The sequence below is a fragment of the Cervus canadensis genome, chromosome 3, assembly GCF_019320065.1.
Source record: "Cervus canadensis isolate Bull #8, Minnesota chromosome 3, ASM1932006v1, whole genome shotgun sequence".
NCBI classification, from domain to species: Eukaryota; Metazoa; Chordata; class Mammalia; order Artiodactyla; family Cervidae; genus Cervus; species Cervus canadensis.
In genome coordinates this window covers 8,933,992-8,947,940 of record NC_057388.1, presented here as the reverse complement: position 1 = coordinate 8,947,940, position 13,949 = coordinate 8,933,992, and the positions used below count along the sequence as shown (strand labels likewise).

The window sequence follows — 13,949 nt, the reverse complement described above, 5'->3', positions numbered from 1 at the left end:
AGATGGTCTGGTATTCCCATCTCTTTCAGAATTTTCAGTTTGAGGAATATACACTTTGACTGTGATCTACACAGTCAAAGGCTTTAGCATAGTCAATGAAGCAGAAGTAGATGTTTTTCTGGAACTCTCTAGTTTTTTCTGTGATCCAGCGGATGTTGGCAATTTGATGTCCTATTCCTGTGCTTTTGCTAAATCCAGCTTGTACATCTGGAAATTCTCAGTTCTACTGTTGACACCTAGCTTGACGGATTTTGAGCATTATTTTGCTAGCATGTGAAATGAGTACAACTTTGTGGGAGCTTGAACTCAAGTTCTTTGGCATAGTTTGACCTAGTATGCGTTTATAGTAAAGATTGCTTTATGAGTAAGAAAATGATTATTTTAATGGAGTTAATTTTTGTTTTTTTCCTCAAGGCCTATATGAACCCAATAGCAATGGCCAGATCAAGGGGTCCAATCCAGTCTTCAGGTCCAACGATCCAAGATTATTTGAATCGACCAAGGCCTACCTGGTATTTGTGAAACAATTTACCTATATAACTATATATAAGGTTTTCATAAATGTTTTAAAGGTCATTTTACAACTTCTACTGATTGCCAAGCAGTTGCTAGATACATCATTATTTGAAGTAGTGTTTAATATGTGCTTACTTTTGAACGTATAAAACACATGCATGAATATAAAGCAAGCATTTAGGAACCCACCACCTAGTATAGCTAAGCTAAAGCACTGCCAGAGAATCTTTCATACCAAACACATCTCTGTCTCCTAAAAGAGACCTTAACCTTGCAGTATTCCAGGCTATTTAAAGTGGTAGGTTTGAATAATTTAACCTTTCTTTGAGGTGTAACAAGTGTTGAGAAAGAAAATGTTAGGCCTTGTTTCTGGTTTTATCTGCTGGCTTTACAGTATGTTAGGATTTCCCATTGTCTAAGTTGTGTGTTAAAGTTTGTTTTGCCCTTGTTGAGTGGCTCTAATCTTTCGTAAATAAAGCATCATAGCTCTAACATTATTATTTTTCAGTATGTCTTATTATTAAATACCCATACTCCTGAAGTGACATAAGAGAAGATTCAGAGCTGTTAGCTTTTTATTCCTTCTAAGGGCCCCCAAGAGCTGGGCAGCTATGGTTGAAACGTGTGCTTACACACAACAAGGAATCCTTCCTTTGAGTTAAATACGAAGTAAGCTGTGTCTGCCTCTTCATCAGTGCCATTGTTTATTGTTGCAGCATACAGGAAAATAAATTATTGCCAAACAAAGTGTGTTTTATCTTTAAGATTGGGGAGAAGGGATGAATACTTTTTATCTTTTTTTTTTTTGAGAAGGGAAAGGGGAAGTGCCTAAGCTAGTGAATTATACATGTGGTCAGACATCCCCAAGATAACCCTCAGGTTGGGTAATTGCTAGAAGGATTCACAGATAGTTCTACTCATGGGCAAGAAGGATACTACTCCTGGGTAGAAGGATACCAGGCACAGTCAACAGAGGAGAAAGGCACGTGGGGAGAAGTCCAGGGGAGATTGGGGGTCAACTCTAGGACTGCTTCTGTGGAGTCATACAGGATGCTGCCTTTAATTCCCTCAGCAGTGAGTTGTGATAACATGTGTGAGATGTGGCCAACTAGTGTGATTCAGTATGTCCAGCTTTTTTATTGGTGATTTATCAGCCTCTGCCTATCAGCTGCCAAAATTTCAGACTTCCAGAAGGAATGCAGATGTTCATATAAACTGTTGTATGTGTATAGATAGGCATGGTGAGCGCTCTTATCAGGGGACGGTGCCAAGATCTAAGTTCCCAGATACCAGCCGGGGCCACTCTTCCTTGTAAGCAGGTGCATTATAAAGTGGGTGATTTAGTAGTAGACTATGGTAGTTCAGTCATACAGGCCTTAACTCACCCTGACACTGCAGCTACGGGCTTTGTGACCTTCCCTAAGCTACAGCCTCTTTCTCTCCTATATAATGGGAGTAATAATGCTACCTTTTCTCAGAGGATTGTTGTGAGGATTAAAGGAAGATGTATTTAAAACAGTACCTGTTGTGTGCCTGTGTGCTCACTTGCTAAGTCATTTCCAACATGGACTATAGCCCACCAGGCTCCTCTGTCCATGGGAGTCTCCATGCAAGAATACTGGAGTGGGTTACCATTTCCTCCAGGGGATCTTCCCAGCCCAGGGATTGAACCTGTGACTCCTGTATTGACAGGCAGATTCTTTACCACTGAGCCACCTAGGAAGCCCTTACCTACTGTATGGAAGTACTCAAATGTTTGGTGTTTAAATATTAGTGTATATTTATATAAACTTATAGAAATTTAAATATATATAAATATAAATTTTTATAAAATATTAGTTTTTAAAAAAAAAATATTAGTTTTTATAAACCCATGTTCTGGAGAGGAATGATTATGTTATCTGATAGGATTTATTATGATAATTAATTTACAAGGACATGAGCAAAGAAATTTTAAATGTAGCAACACTGGAACTGGAATGGAGGCTTATTAGGACATTAAAAACTATGAAATTTTTGTTGTCAGCATCCATCTCTAATCTGAACTGCTTGAAAATTTATTGTATATTCTATTTTTTAAGGGAAGAACTGAAAGAACAACTAGAAAAGAAAAAGAAAGGCTCCAAGGCATTGGCTGAATTTGAAGAAAAAATGAATGAGGTTTGTAAACTGTGCCTTTATAGAAAAAGACACTAATCTTTTTTCTTACAATAAAAAAAAATGACATAATTTTTAATAAGCCAAGAGTTTGGGCCTAGCTCTTTAAGGGGACTCTGTATTTTAGAAGTGTTTTTGTTACATTGAATATGATTTGTATTTAAGTATTTGACTTCTTTAAGAAAGAAATAGAGAAAAACCGTCTTAGGGTAATTTAAATCATCTTACGTATTCTAAGTGTTAGGTTCGTCCCTTCTCTCCCCTGGTCCCCAGAGCCTCCATCTTACCCTGGGATTTCCACGATGATGTTTGCATGTTGTGATTACAAATCTACATGTAGTATTTCAGCCACAGTATAGATTAATTGAACTTTTATTGTCTGGAAAGAGAAGTTAACCACCTTTCTTAGAAAGAAAAAAGTTCTCAGTCTTAGTGATAACACCTACTCCTCCTTTGAGTATACAGTGTGGAATTTCCACCTCATAATATCCTCTTTGAAAGGAGCTCATTAGAGGCTCCTTTGGTGACAGGGGAAAGGATTCTTAAACCTGCAGCATCTTTTGACTGTAATTAGAGGCTGAGATGGGAGCAAGATAGTAGAGGATGGAAGGAAGGAAGTAGTTGTTGTCTGCACATTTCAGTATAAAAAGAGAAGGGGGCAACGGGATGAGATGGTTGGATGGCATCACTGACTCAACGGACATGAGTTTGCGCAAACTCGGGGAGATAATAAAGGACAGGGAAGCCTGGCGTGCTGCAGTTCATGGGCTCACAAAGAGTTGGACACAACTTAGTGACTGAACAACAATGGACAACAACATTTAGATATATTAGGAGGGGAGAGACGACCTCTGATGTGTTTATAATTTTTCTGCAGAACTGGAAGAAAGAACTAGAAAAACACAGGGAGAAATTGTTAAGTGGAAGTGAGAGCTCATCCAAAAAAAGACAGGTAATGCCATTTTTATTTTATTGCTGTTCTTACTCTCAGAGTTGGGTTTACATAGTAATGCTGTGTACTGCTGTTAATAGGTCCACTGGAAAACACTACCTTATTTAGATTTGTACTTGTATTTGTTTGCTTTTAGAGAAAGAAAAAAGAAAAGAAGAAATCTGGTAGGGTGAGCAAAAGTTTTCCATTTTTTCTAAATGTTATAATCAAGAGCCTACAAAACAAAAAGTAAGAGTAATTGATACAAACTGTATGCTAACTCTAGATAAGTCAGAGTCTGGAGGTCCTTTGGTAGTTATGGGTGGTTTTCTTCTGTTAGTGATAATAAAAGGAAGGTGCTGACCTCATAACCTTGTGACTCCTTCGTTACAGTTAAAGAGGGAAAATTGACTACTGTTGCCACATCTTTGTTACTTTGGGGGGGTGTGAAATTTGACATTAATATTTAAGTCATATGGCATCTGTTTCTCAGAAACTAGATTGATTTCATTAAGTATTTGAGAGACTTAGTAAAAGAGAAGTTCCTGCATCTCACAAGCTTTAATTGTTTTGTGCTTGGTCAAGTATTCATCTTCTTCATCAAGCTCTGATTCTTCCAGCAGTTCTTCAGATTCTGAAGACGAGGTAATGTTCGCTGCCGTGACGAAATGTGAAATATGTGAAATGGCCTCTCTGATATCTTTCATAACAAGGGAAAACCTGTTATGAAGTGTCTGTTGGAAATGTTTACTTCCAAGTTTTGATTGATTATCTCTGAGAGCACTGACATGAATAAATAACTAGATACTTAAATACTGGTAAATGTATTTTTTAGATTCCTAGATTTGTCTTGTTCATTTAAGAATATTAGTAAAAGAAATGGATTTAAAAATCGGAAAATCCATTTTAGCTAAGAATTACATGTGACTCAAATCACTTAACGTTTTTAATTTTAATTTTAAAAAAAGTGATGTGTGTATGTTATATTTTAAATATTAATTTTAAAATAAAACATTTACAAGCTGATATTTTCATTGTTTTGTTCATTGATAAAGTTTTGATGTCAATTAAATGCAACAAATATATGCAACGAAACAAAGCAAATTATTTATGTTTCATGTAGGATAAAAGACAAGGAAAAAGGAAAAAGAAAAAAAAGAGTCGTTCACATAAATCTTCTGAAGATTCCATGTCAGAAACTGAATCAGACAACAAGGTAAAATTGTTTAAATGAGCAATGTTTTGGATAGCAGACATTTACTTAGATTTTCTTTTCTTTTTTTGTTTTTTTTTTTTTTTAGATTTTCTTTTCGTTCTTACTATCTTAAATAGCTCTCAGCATTGAAATGTGACACTGTTTTTTGTACTTTGATGCTCTGTGCCACTTAATTGATGCACTTAATATTGTACATAGGGCATTTAATTGTTCTCTAAATGCTCTAACATATAGATAGGTCTCCATGTCTCAAAATTTTCATGGTAACTTTATGATAAACATGGCAGACATTGTTTTTCCCATCTTCATAAAGAATTTGTAGTGCAGATATAAAGCATCTTGCTTAAATTCATACAAATAGTATTAGAATTGGAAGTTGAATCTGTCTTTTGATATCTGATCCTTTTTATGGTACCTTACCTCATCTGTTCTGTACTATCCCGAATTATCAGGTAAGTTAACTCTCAAACATTAGTGGTCATAAGAAATACATGCAGGTTATAATAATAATGTAGATTCCTGGGCCCCATCTCCACAGTCTGATTTAGTGAGGCTGATTAGGATCAGAAGTCTACATTTTTAACAAATAGTCTCTTTGATTCTGACGTGGTGTTTCACAGTTGACAAGCACTGTCCTGGGGGTCAAGGAGAACAAAACCACTATGTGGTTTTATGGCGGATATCTGCTTGACCTACTGAGATTCCTTCTGATAAAATGCCTGGCATCTAGAAGTACTCAGTAGATGGTAGTTTTGTTTTTAAAGCAGAAGAGCCAGTTTAGTGATCCTGATAGCTAACATTTATTGAACGCCTGCTATGTATTAGGCCTAGTTCTAAGCACTTAACTTTTAACTCAGTCCTCTCAGCACTCTATGAAGTAGATATTTATCCCATTTTATGGATAAGGAAGGCTGAGAGAGGTTAATAGCTAGCTCAGAGGGATTCAAAAGTAGAAATTCTTGCCTGGAAGTAGATTTCTTTCAATCATTATCACCTTTTTTATATTTTTGTTCATTGTGGTATAATGCTATATCTTTCACATTTAAAATTAATATATATATGTGTGTGTTTGTTTAGGATAGTTTAAAAAAGAAAAAGAAGTCAAAAGATGCAACTGAGAAAGAAAAGGTAATTTATATTTTACGTTGCCTTTTGTATGTTTGTGTGTGTATATATATTTTAATATTACTCATTTAGTTTTGACTGCGCTGGATCTTCATTGCTTTGTGTGGACTTTCTCTAGTTGCAGCGAGTGGTAGCTACTCTTTGTTGCAGTGCATGGACTTCTCGTTGCCGTGGCCTCACTTGTTACAGGCTCTGAGGCATGCGGGCTTCAGAAGTTGTGGCAAACAGGCTCAGGAGTTATAATACGTGTGCTCAGTTGCTCTGTGGCATGTGGAATCTTCCCAGGCCAGGGGTTGAACCCATGTCCCTTGCACTGACAGGTGTATTCTTCCCACTGAGCCACCGGGGAAATCTCTACATTGTTTTAATTTAAGATACTTCATTTCCTTTAAGAATTGCTTCAAGAAATTAACAATAAAGCATTCCCTTTTTAACTTAAGCGATTTCTTTTGCTTATTGGGTTCGTTATTGAAGGTAAAAGATGAGAAGAGTATTCCTGCAGAGAATTTGTGTAGATGTAGTATATTATCTCAAAATTGAAATAATGTAAGATTTTAAACATTCCGTTTGTTTCCTCACTCATTTTGTTTTATTTTATTTTATTTTAAAAATATGGAACGCTTCACGAATTTGCGTGTCATCCTTGCGCAGGGGCCATGCTGATCTTCTCTGTATCGTTCCAATTTTTAGTATATGTGCTGCCGAAGCGAGCACTCCTCACTCATTTTAAAGAAGGTCCTTTTAATGAAAGAACATGGATTTCTGTTTCAAATTGAGTATACCATAGACAATTTGGAAAATCTTTTTTCTACTGTAAATAGATGTTTTATCTTCATTTATAGCTTATCTATGCTTAATGCTAAATTTATGCCTCTCTAAGTTTCTAATTCATGATTTTTAGTCTTTCTGATTCCCTGGAAAAGGAAATGGCAACCCACTCCAGTGTTCTTGCCTGGGAAACCCCATGGACAGAGGAGCCTGGCGGGCTACAGTCCACGGGGTCACAGAGAGTCAAGCACAACTTAGCACCTGAGCACACGTGCAGTCTTTCTGATTATTAAAAATAAAAGCCTAAAGAAAGCATTACTAATAAAAGAAAACCAAATACCAATGTCACCAAAGTTTATTCAGTCTTTTTATATCATTCCAATGGACATGAAGTTGGGCAGATTCTGGGAGATGGCGAGGGACAGGGAGGCCTGGTGTGCTGCAGTTCATGGGGTTGCAGAGTCGGACACAACTTGGTGACTGAACAACAACAAAAATTGAGGTGAAATTCACATAATATACTATGAACCATCTTTAAATTATAATTTGGTGATACTTAGTTTATGTACAGTGTTGGGCATTGTTAAGCAGATCAGCTCTTTAGTTTCAAGACTTTTTCATAATTCCGTTAAAAATACCCATACTCATTAAGTACTCAGCTTCCTTCTCTGTTCTCCTCTTCCTGTGCTGGCCTCCAGTCTGCTTTATGGCTCTGTGGATTTATATGTTCCGGCTGTACCAGATAAAAGCAGTTATACTGTATATGACCTTATGTGACTGGCTTCTTTCCCTTAGTCTATCATGTTTTCTCTTGGGTATATATGTAGAAGGGCTTTCTTTTTTTTTTTTTCAGTTTGCAAATAAATACACTAAAAAGAAACCATATTGACAGAGTTGGTTTCATTAATTCCAAGGATTCAAGGATATAAAATTTATCAATATAACTTGCCATATTAACTGGTCAAAGGAAGGAAACTGTGTGATTATTTTCAGTTCCAATAGGGTGTGATATAATTTCAACAGAAATTCCTGATTTTCAAAATCATTATAAAATAATAAGTGGTTACTTTCATGTGTTTAAAAACAATGTAAAACTGAGAACTGGCGGTTTACAAACATGAAATAACTAATAAAACATCTGCACTATGATTTTGAAGTACTTCAAAATATACAAAATATAGAGTAATATATACATATATAATAAATAACACATATACATACCCAGTAGCATTAGCAAATGGTTTAATTTTGTCATGTCTTGTTTTATTGGCAGAAGTCTCTGTCACACTCTCCTTCACTGTAGGCAGCTGTTTTTGAAATTACTGTGTATCCTTCCCATCCACCTTTAGATAAGTGTGTGTTTACACTTATTTTCAAAATGATATCATTATGTTTTCTTCTGAAACTTGTTTTTTTTTTCATGCAACTGTGCTGTTGACATTTATCCTTCTTGATACTCTGAAGTTTGTTTCTTCTGCTTCTAATAGTCCATTATTTTAATGCACCACAATTTGTATTTCTGTTCTTTTGTTTGTAGACATCTAGGTCATTTTCTTTCTTGAGTAGTACAAACAGTGCTGCCGTGGCTATTTGTTATCTTTTTCTCCTTTTCCTTAGCTTTTCATTGATTTTCTAAGGTATACCTGGGACTATAATTTCTGGGTCTGGGGAACATATTGATACATTTAACATGTCAGCATTTTGCTCGCCAAAGTGCTTATTTTCTAATTTACACTCCTACTAGTAATATATGATAGTACCCCTGTTCCTCGTACATACTTAGCACACTGTTGAGACCTCCTTTTTCGCTAGTTTAATGTGTGGAGATGTCTGAGCCCCTCCATTGATTAGCCATGCAGATTTCATTCTCTGTGGATTGCCTCTTCATGGTCTTGGCCCATTTTTCCATTTGATTTAAATCTTTCCAATTGGTAAGAGTTATATACCTTGATTGCTAATCTTTCAGACACATAGTTAACATCTCTTAAGAAAAGTCTACGATTTCTCTTAATCTTAATTAGGATGTCTATTATAATCTTATAATGTTTTAATTTTCAGTCATATATATCAATCATTATTTTTAGCTCCATTTTTATTTTAAATTGTTCCAAAGTGCTTGGCAGTGCAATACCTAAGTAGAAAATATAATAGAAAAATCTATTTCATTTATAATATTTACAAAAAACACATAGGAAAATCTTAAGGAAGTGAGCAGGACTAATTTAAAGAAAACTACACACATCTATTCAGAAACACATGAAAATTTAGTAAAATTTCTGGGTGTGACTTGCTCTGCTAGAAGTTGAAACATTTTTCATATACTTTGATTAAAGCAATGTGGTATGGTACAGGAATAGAAAAAACAATGGAACATTGTAAAGTCCAGGTAAAAATTGGTAAGTATTTGTGGAATTTATACATGTCAGAGGTGGCATTTCTTGGGCAAAAGTGACTAACCATTTGAAAAATTTAAAGTTTAACACTCCTTAAGGCCAAATAAATTCCCAGATAAGTCAGAAATGTATGAAAATGTAGCTAGAGAAAGACATGGGTGAATATAACATCAGAGTGAGAAAGGCCGTTGCCTCAAAACTCGGGAACTTTTGACCATATAATTCAAATTCTGAATGGCAAAAAGACATTTAAGCTATGGACAAAGTTAAATATATATGAATAGACTAAGAAAAACTACTAGGAATATGTAACACAAAAACCTTGTTCTTCATTAATTAAGGGAAAGAGAATACCTCACACGCATAAAAATAGGCAAAATACGTGTGTATGTGCTTAGTTGTGTCTGATTCTGCAACCCCATGAACGGCAGCCCGCCAGGCTCCTCTGTCCGGGGCATTTTCCAGGCAAGAATACTGGAGTGGGTTGCCATTTCCTACTCCAGGGCATCTTCCCGACCTAAGGATTAAAACTATCTCTTGCATCACCTGCATTGGCAAGGTAGATTCTTTACCACTGTGCCACCTGGGAAACCCAAAAAACATGTTTAGGCAATTCTTAAAATATGAACTATATTCTAATAATCTGAGATTGCTATGAGTGACGAAAGAATCTGATGAAGAGGCTTTTTGGTGACGTGTGATTGATGAATGAATGAAATAAACAATTTTGAGGGTTGTGGGAGAGGGAGACAGTGATTTAGATGAAGGCTGCTTTGGTTTTTTATTTAGTCTTTATTGTTAGATAAAGATTTTTCCCTCACATACCATTTACCCTGTTTCAACTTTAATAGCAAAAACCTATATGCCTGCTCTCCAGAAGGAGATGGGTTAAGTAAATTGTGAGATATACTTTCAATGATACATAGTTTCAATGTATATCAAAAGTGGCCAAAAATGATGGTGTAATTGGCATGGAAAGATACTGTTGGGTGAAAAGAGTGGGTTACATAAACAGGTATTTATGTAAAGGCATACATACACACATAGATGTTTCCCAAAACCCCTGTAGTGGGATTTGGGTGCATCTTCTTTTTTTTTATTATTATTTTTTTTTTTTTCCAGTGGGTTTTGTCATACAATGATATGAATCAGCCATGGATTTACATGTATTCCCAATCCCGATCCCCCCTCCCACCTCCCTCTCCACCCGATTCCTCTGGGTCTTCCCAGTGCACCAGGCCGGAGCACTTGTCTCATGCATCCCACCTGGGCTGGTGATCTGTTTCACCATAGATAGTATACATGCTGTTCTTTTGAAATATCCCACCCTCACATTCTCCCACAGAGTTCAAAAGTCTGTTCTGTATTTCTGTGTCTCTTTTTCTGTTTTGCATATAGGGTTATCGTTACCATCTTTCTAAATTCCATATATATGTGTTAGTATGCTGTAATGTTCTTTATCTTTCTGGCTTACTTCACTCTGTATAATGGCTCCAGTTCATCCATCTCATTAGGACTGGTTCAAATGAATTCTTTTTAATGGCTGAGTAATATTCCATGGTGTATATGTACCACAGCTTCCTTATCCATTCATCTGCTGATGGGCATCTAGGTTGCTTCCATGTCCTGGCTATTATAAACAGTGCTGCGATGAACATTGGGGTGCACGTGTCTCTTTCAGATCTGGTTTCCTCAGTGTGTATGCCCAGAAGAGGGATTGCTGGGTCATATGGCAGTTCTATTTCCAGTTTTTTAAGAAATCTCCACACTGTTTTCCATAGTGGCTGTACTAGTTTGCATTCCCACCAACAGTGTAAGAGGTTCCCTTTTCTCCACACCCTCTCCAGCATTTATTGCTTGTAGACTTTTGGATAGCAGCCATCCTGACTGGCGTGTAATGGTACCTCATTGTGGTTTTGATTTGCATTTCTCTAATAATGAGTGATGTTGAGCATCTTTTCATGTGTTTGTTAGCCATCTGTATGTCTTCTTTGGAGAAATGTCTGTTTAGTTCTTTGGCCCATTTTTGATTGGGTCATTTATTTTTCTGGAATTGAGCTTCAGGAGTTGCTTGTATATTTTTGAGATTAATCCTTTGTCTGTTTCTTCATTTGCTATTATTTTCTCCCAATCTGAGGGCTGTCTTTTCACCTTGCTTATAGTTTCCTTTGTAGTGCAAAAGCTTTTAAGTTTCATTAGGTCCCATTTGTTTATTTGCTTTTATTTCCAATATTCTGGGAGGTGGGTCATAGAGGATCTTGCTGTGATTTATGTCAGAGAGTGTTTTGCCTATGTTCTCCTCTAGGAGTTTTATAGTTTCTGGTCTTACATTTAGATCTTTAATCCATTTTGAGTTTATTTTTGTGTATGGTGTTAGAAAGTGTTCTAGTTTCATTCTTTTACAAGTGGTTGACCAGTTTTCCCAGCACCACTTGTTAAAGAGGTTGTCTTTTTTCCATTGTATATCCTTGCCTCCTTTGTCGAAGATAAGGTGTCCATAGGTTCGTGGATTTATCTCTGGGCTTTCTATTCTGTTCCATTGATCTATATTTCTGTCTTTGTGCCAGTACCATACTGTCTTGATGACTGTGGCTTTGTAGTAGAGTCTGAAGTCAGGCAGGTTGATTCCTCCAGTCCATTCTTCTTTCTCAAGATTACTTTGGCTATTCGGTTTTTTTGTATTTCTTAAATTGTGAAATTCTTTTGGTCAGTTCTCTGTGAAAAATTCCGTTGGTAAGCTTATAAGGGATTGCAATTGAATCTATAATTGGCTTTGGGTGAATAGCCATTTTGACAATATGATTCTTCCAATCCATGAACACGGTATGTTTCTTCTCCATCTATTTGTGTCCTCTTTGATTTCTTTCATCAGGGTTTTATAGTTTTCTATGTATAGGTCTTTTGTTTCTTTAGGTAGATATACTCCTAAGTATTTTATTCTTTTTTGTTGCAATGGTGAATGGTATTGTTTCCTTAATTTCTCTTTCTGTTTTTTCATTTTTAGTATATAGGAATGCAAGGGATTTCTGTGTGTTAATTTTATATCCTGCAACTTTACTATATTCATTGATTAGTTCTAGTAATTTTCTCGTAGAGTCTTTAGGGTTTTCTATGTAGAGGATCATGTCATCTGCAAACAGTGAGAGTTTCACTTCTTCTTTTTCTATCTGGATTCCTTTTACTTCTTTTTCTGCTCTGATTGCTGTGGCCAAAACTTCCAACACTATGTTGAATAGTAGTGGTGAGAGTGGGCACCCTTGTCTTGTTCCTGATTTCAGGGGAAATGCTTTCAATTTTTCACCATTGAGGGTAATGCTTGCTGTGGGTTTGTCATATAAGCTTTTATCATGTTGAGATATGTTCCTTCTATTCCTGCTTTCTGGAGAGTTTTAATCATAAATGAGTATTGAATTTTGTCAAAGGCTTTCTCTGCATCTATTGATATAATCATATGATTTTTATCTTTCAATTTGTTAATCGTGGTGTAATTATCATTGATTATTTGTGGATATTAAAGAATCCTTGCATTCCTGGGATAAAGCCCACTTGGTCATGGTGTATGATTTTTTTAATATGTTGTTGGATTCTGTTTGCTAGAATTTTGTTAAGGATTTTTGCATCTATGTTCATCAGTGATATTTGGCCTGTAGTTTTCTTTTTTTGTGGCATCTTTGTCTGGTTTTGGAATTAGGGTGATGGTGGCCTCATAGAATGAGTTTGGAAGCTTACCTTCATCTGCAATTTTCTGGAAGAGTTTGAGTAAGATAGGTGTTAGCTCTTCTCTAAATTTTTGGTAGAATTCAGCTGTGAAGCCATCTGGTCCTGGGCTTTTGTTTGCTGGAAGATTTTTGATGACAGTTTCGATTTCCTTGCTTGTGATGGGTCTGTTAAGATCTTCTATTTCTTCCTGGTTCAGTTTTGGGAAGTTATACTTTTCTAAGAATTTGTCCATTTCATCCAAGTTGTCCATTTTATTGGCATAGAGCTGCTGGTAGTATCTCTTAATGATCTTTGTATTTCAGTGTTGTCTGTTGTGATCTCTCCATTTTCATTTCTAATTTTGTTAATTTGGTTCTTCTCTCTTTGTTTCTTAATGAGTCTTGCTAATGGTTTGTCAATTTTGTTTATTTTTTCAAAAAACCAGCTTTTAGCTTTGTTGATTTTTGCTATGGTCTCTTTAGTTTCTTTTGCATTTATTTCTGCCCTAATTTTTAAGATTTCTTTCCTTCTGCTAACCCTGGGGTTCTTCATTTCTTCCTTCTCTAATTGCTTTAGGTGTAGTTAGGTTATTTATTTGGCTTTTTTCTTGTTTCTTGATGTAAGCCTCGTAATGCTATGAACCTTCCTTACACTGCTTACAGTGTCGCCATAGGTTTGGGTTGGTTGTGTTTTCATTTTCAATTCATTTCTATAACATATTTTGATTTCTTTTTTGATTTCTCTATGATTGTTGTTATGGATCTCATTCAGATAATGAAGGAGGAACTCAAAAGCTTTACAGACAAGCAAAAGCTGAGAGAATTCAGCCCCACCAAACCAGCTCTTCAACAAATGCTAAAGGATCTTCTCTAGACAGGAAATGCAGAAAGGTTGTATAAACGTGAACCCAAAACAACAAAGTAAATGGCAACGGGACCACACCTATCAATAATTACCCTAAATGTAAATGGGTTGAATGCCCCAACCAAAAGACAAAGATTGGCTGAATGGATACAAAAACAAGACCCCTATATATGCTGTCTACAAAAGACCCACCTCAAAGCAAGAGACACATACAGACTAAAAGTGAAGGGCTGGAAAAAAAATATTTCATGCAAACGGAGACCAAAAGAAAGCAGGAGTC

General features: G+C 36.0%; 1 protein-coding gene and 1 non-coding gene across 3 annotated transcripts in view; one reads left to right on the top strand and one right to left on the bottom strand.

Moving 5' to 3' along the window:
• Nucleotides 1–13,949, top strand: part of FAM133B (family with sequence similarity 133 member B) — a 35,427-nt gene that overhangs the window by 9,084 nt on the left and 12,394 nt on the right. For both annotated transcript variants that reach the window (XM_043462587.1, XM_043462588.1), the window contains exons 2-8: nt 415–512; nt 2,598–2,676; nt 3,551–3,625; nt 3,762–3,794; nt 4,190–4,249; nt 4,728–4,820; nt 5,898–5,948. In XM_043462587.1, coding sequence (XP_043318522.1) covers nt 415–512; nt 2,598–2,676; nt 3,551–3,625; nt 3,762–3,794; nt 4,190–4,249; nt 4,728–4,820; nt 5,898–5,948 — 489 coding nt within the window. The remainder of the gene's footprint in view (nt 1–414; nt 513–2,597; nt 2,677–3,550; nt 3,626–3,761; nt 3,795–4,189; nt 4,250–4,727; nt 4,821–5,897; nt 5,949–13,949) is intronic.
• On the bottom strand, nt 6,552–6,659 carry LOC122438968. Its single transcript, XR_006268713.1, has one exon. It is a non-coding gene; the product is annotated as a U6 spliceosomal RNA (small nuclear RNA).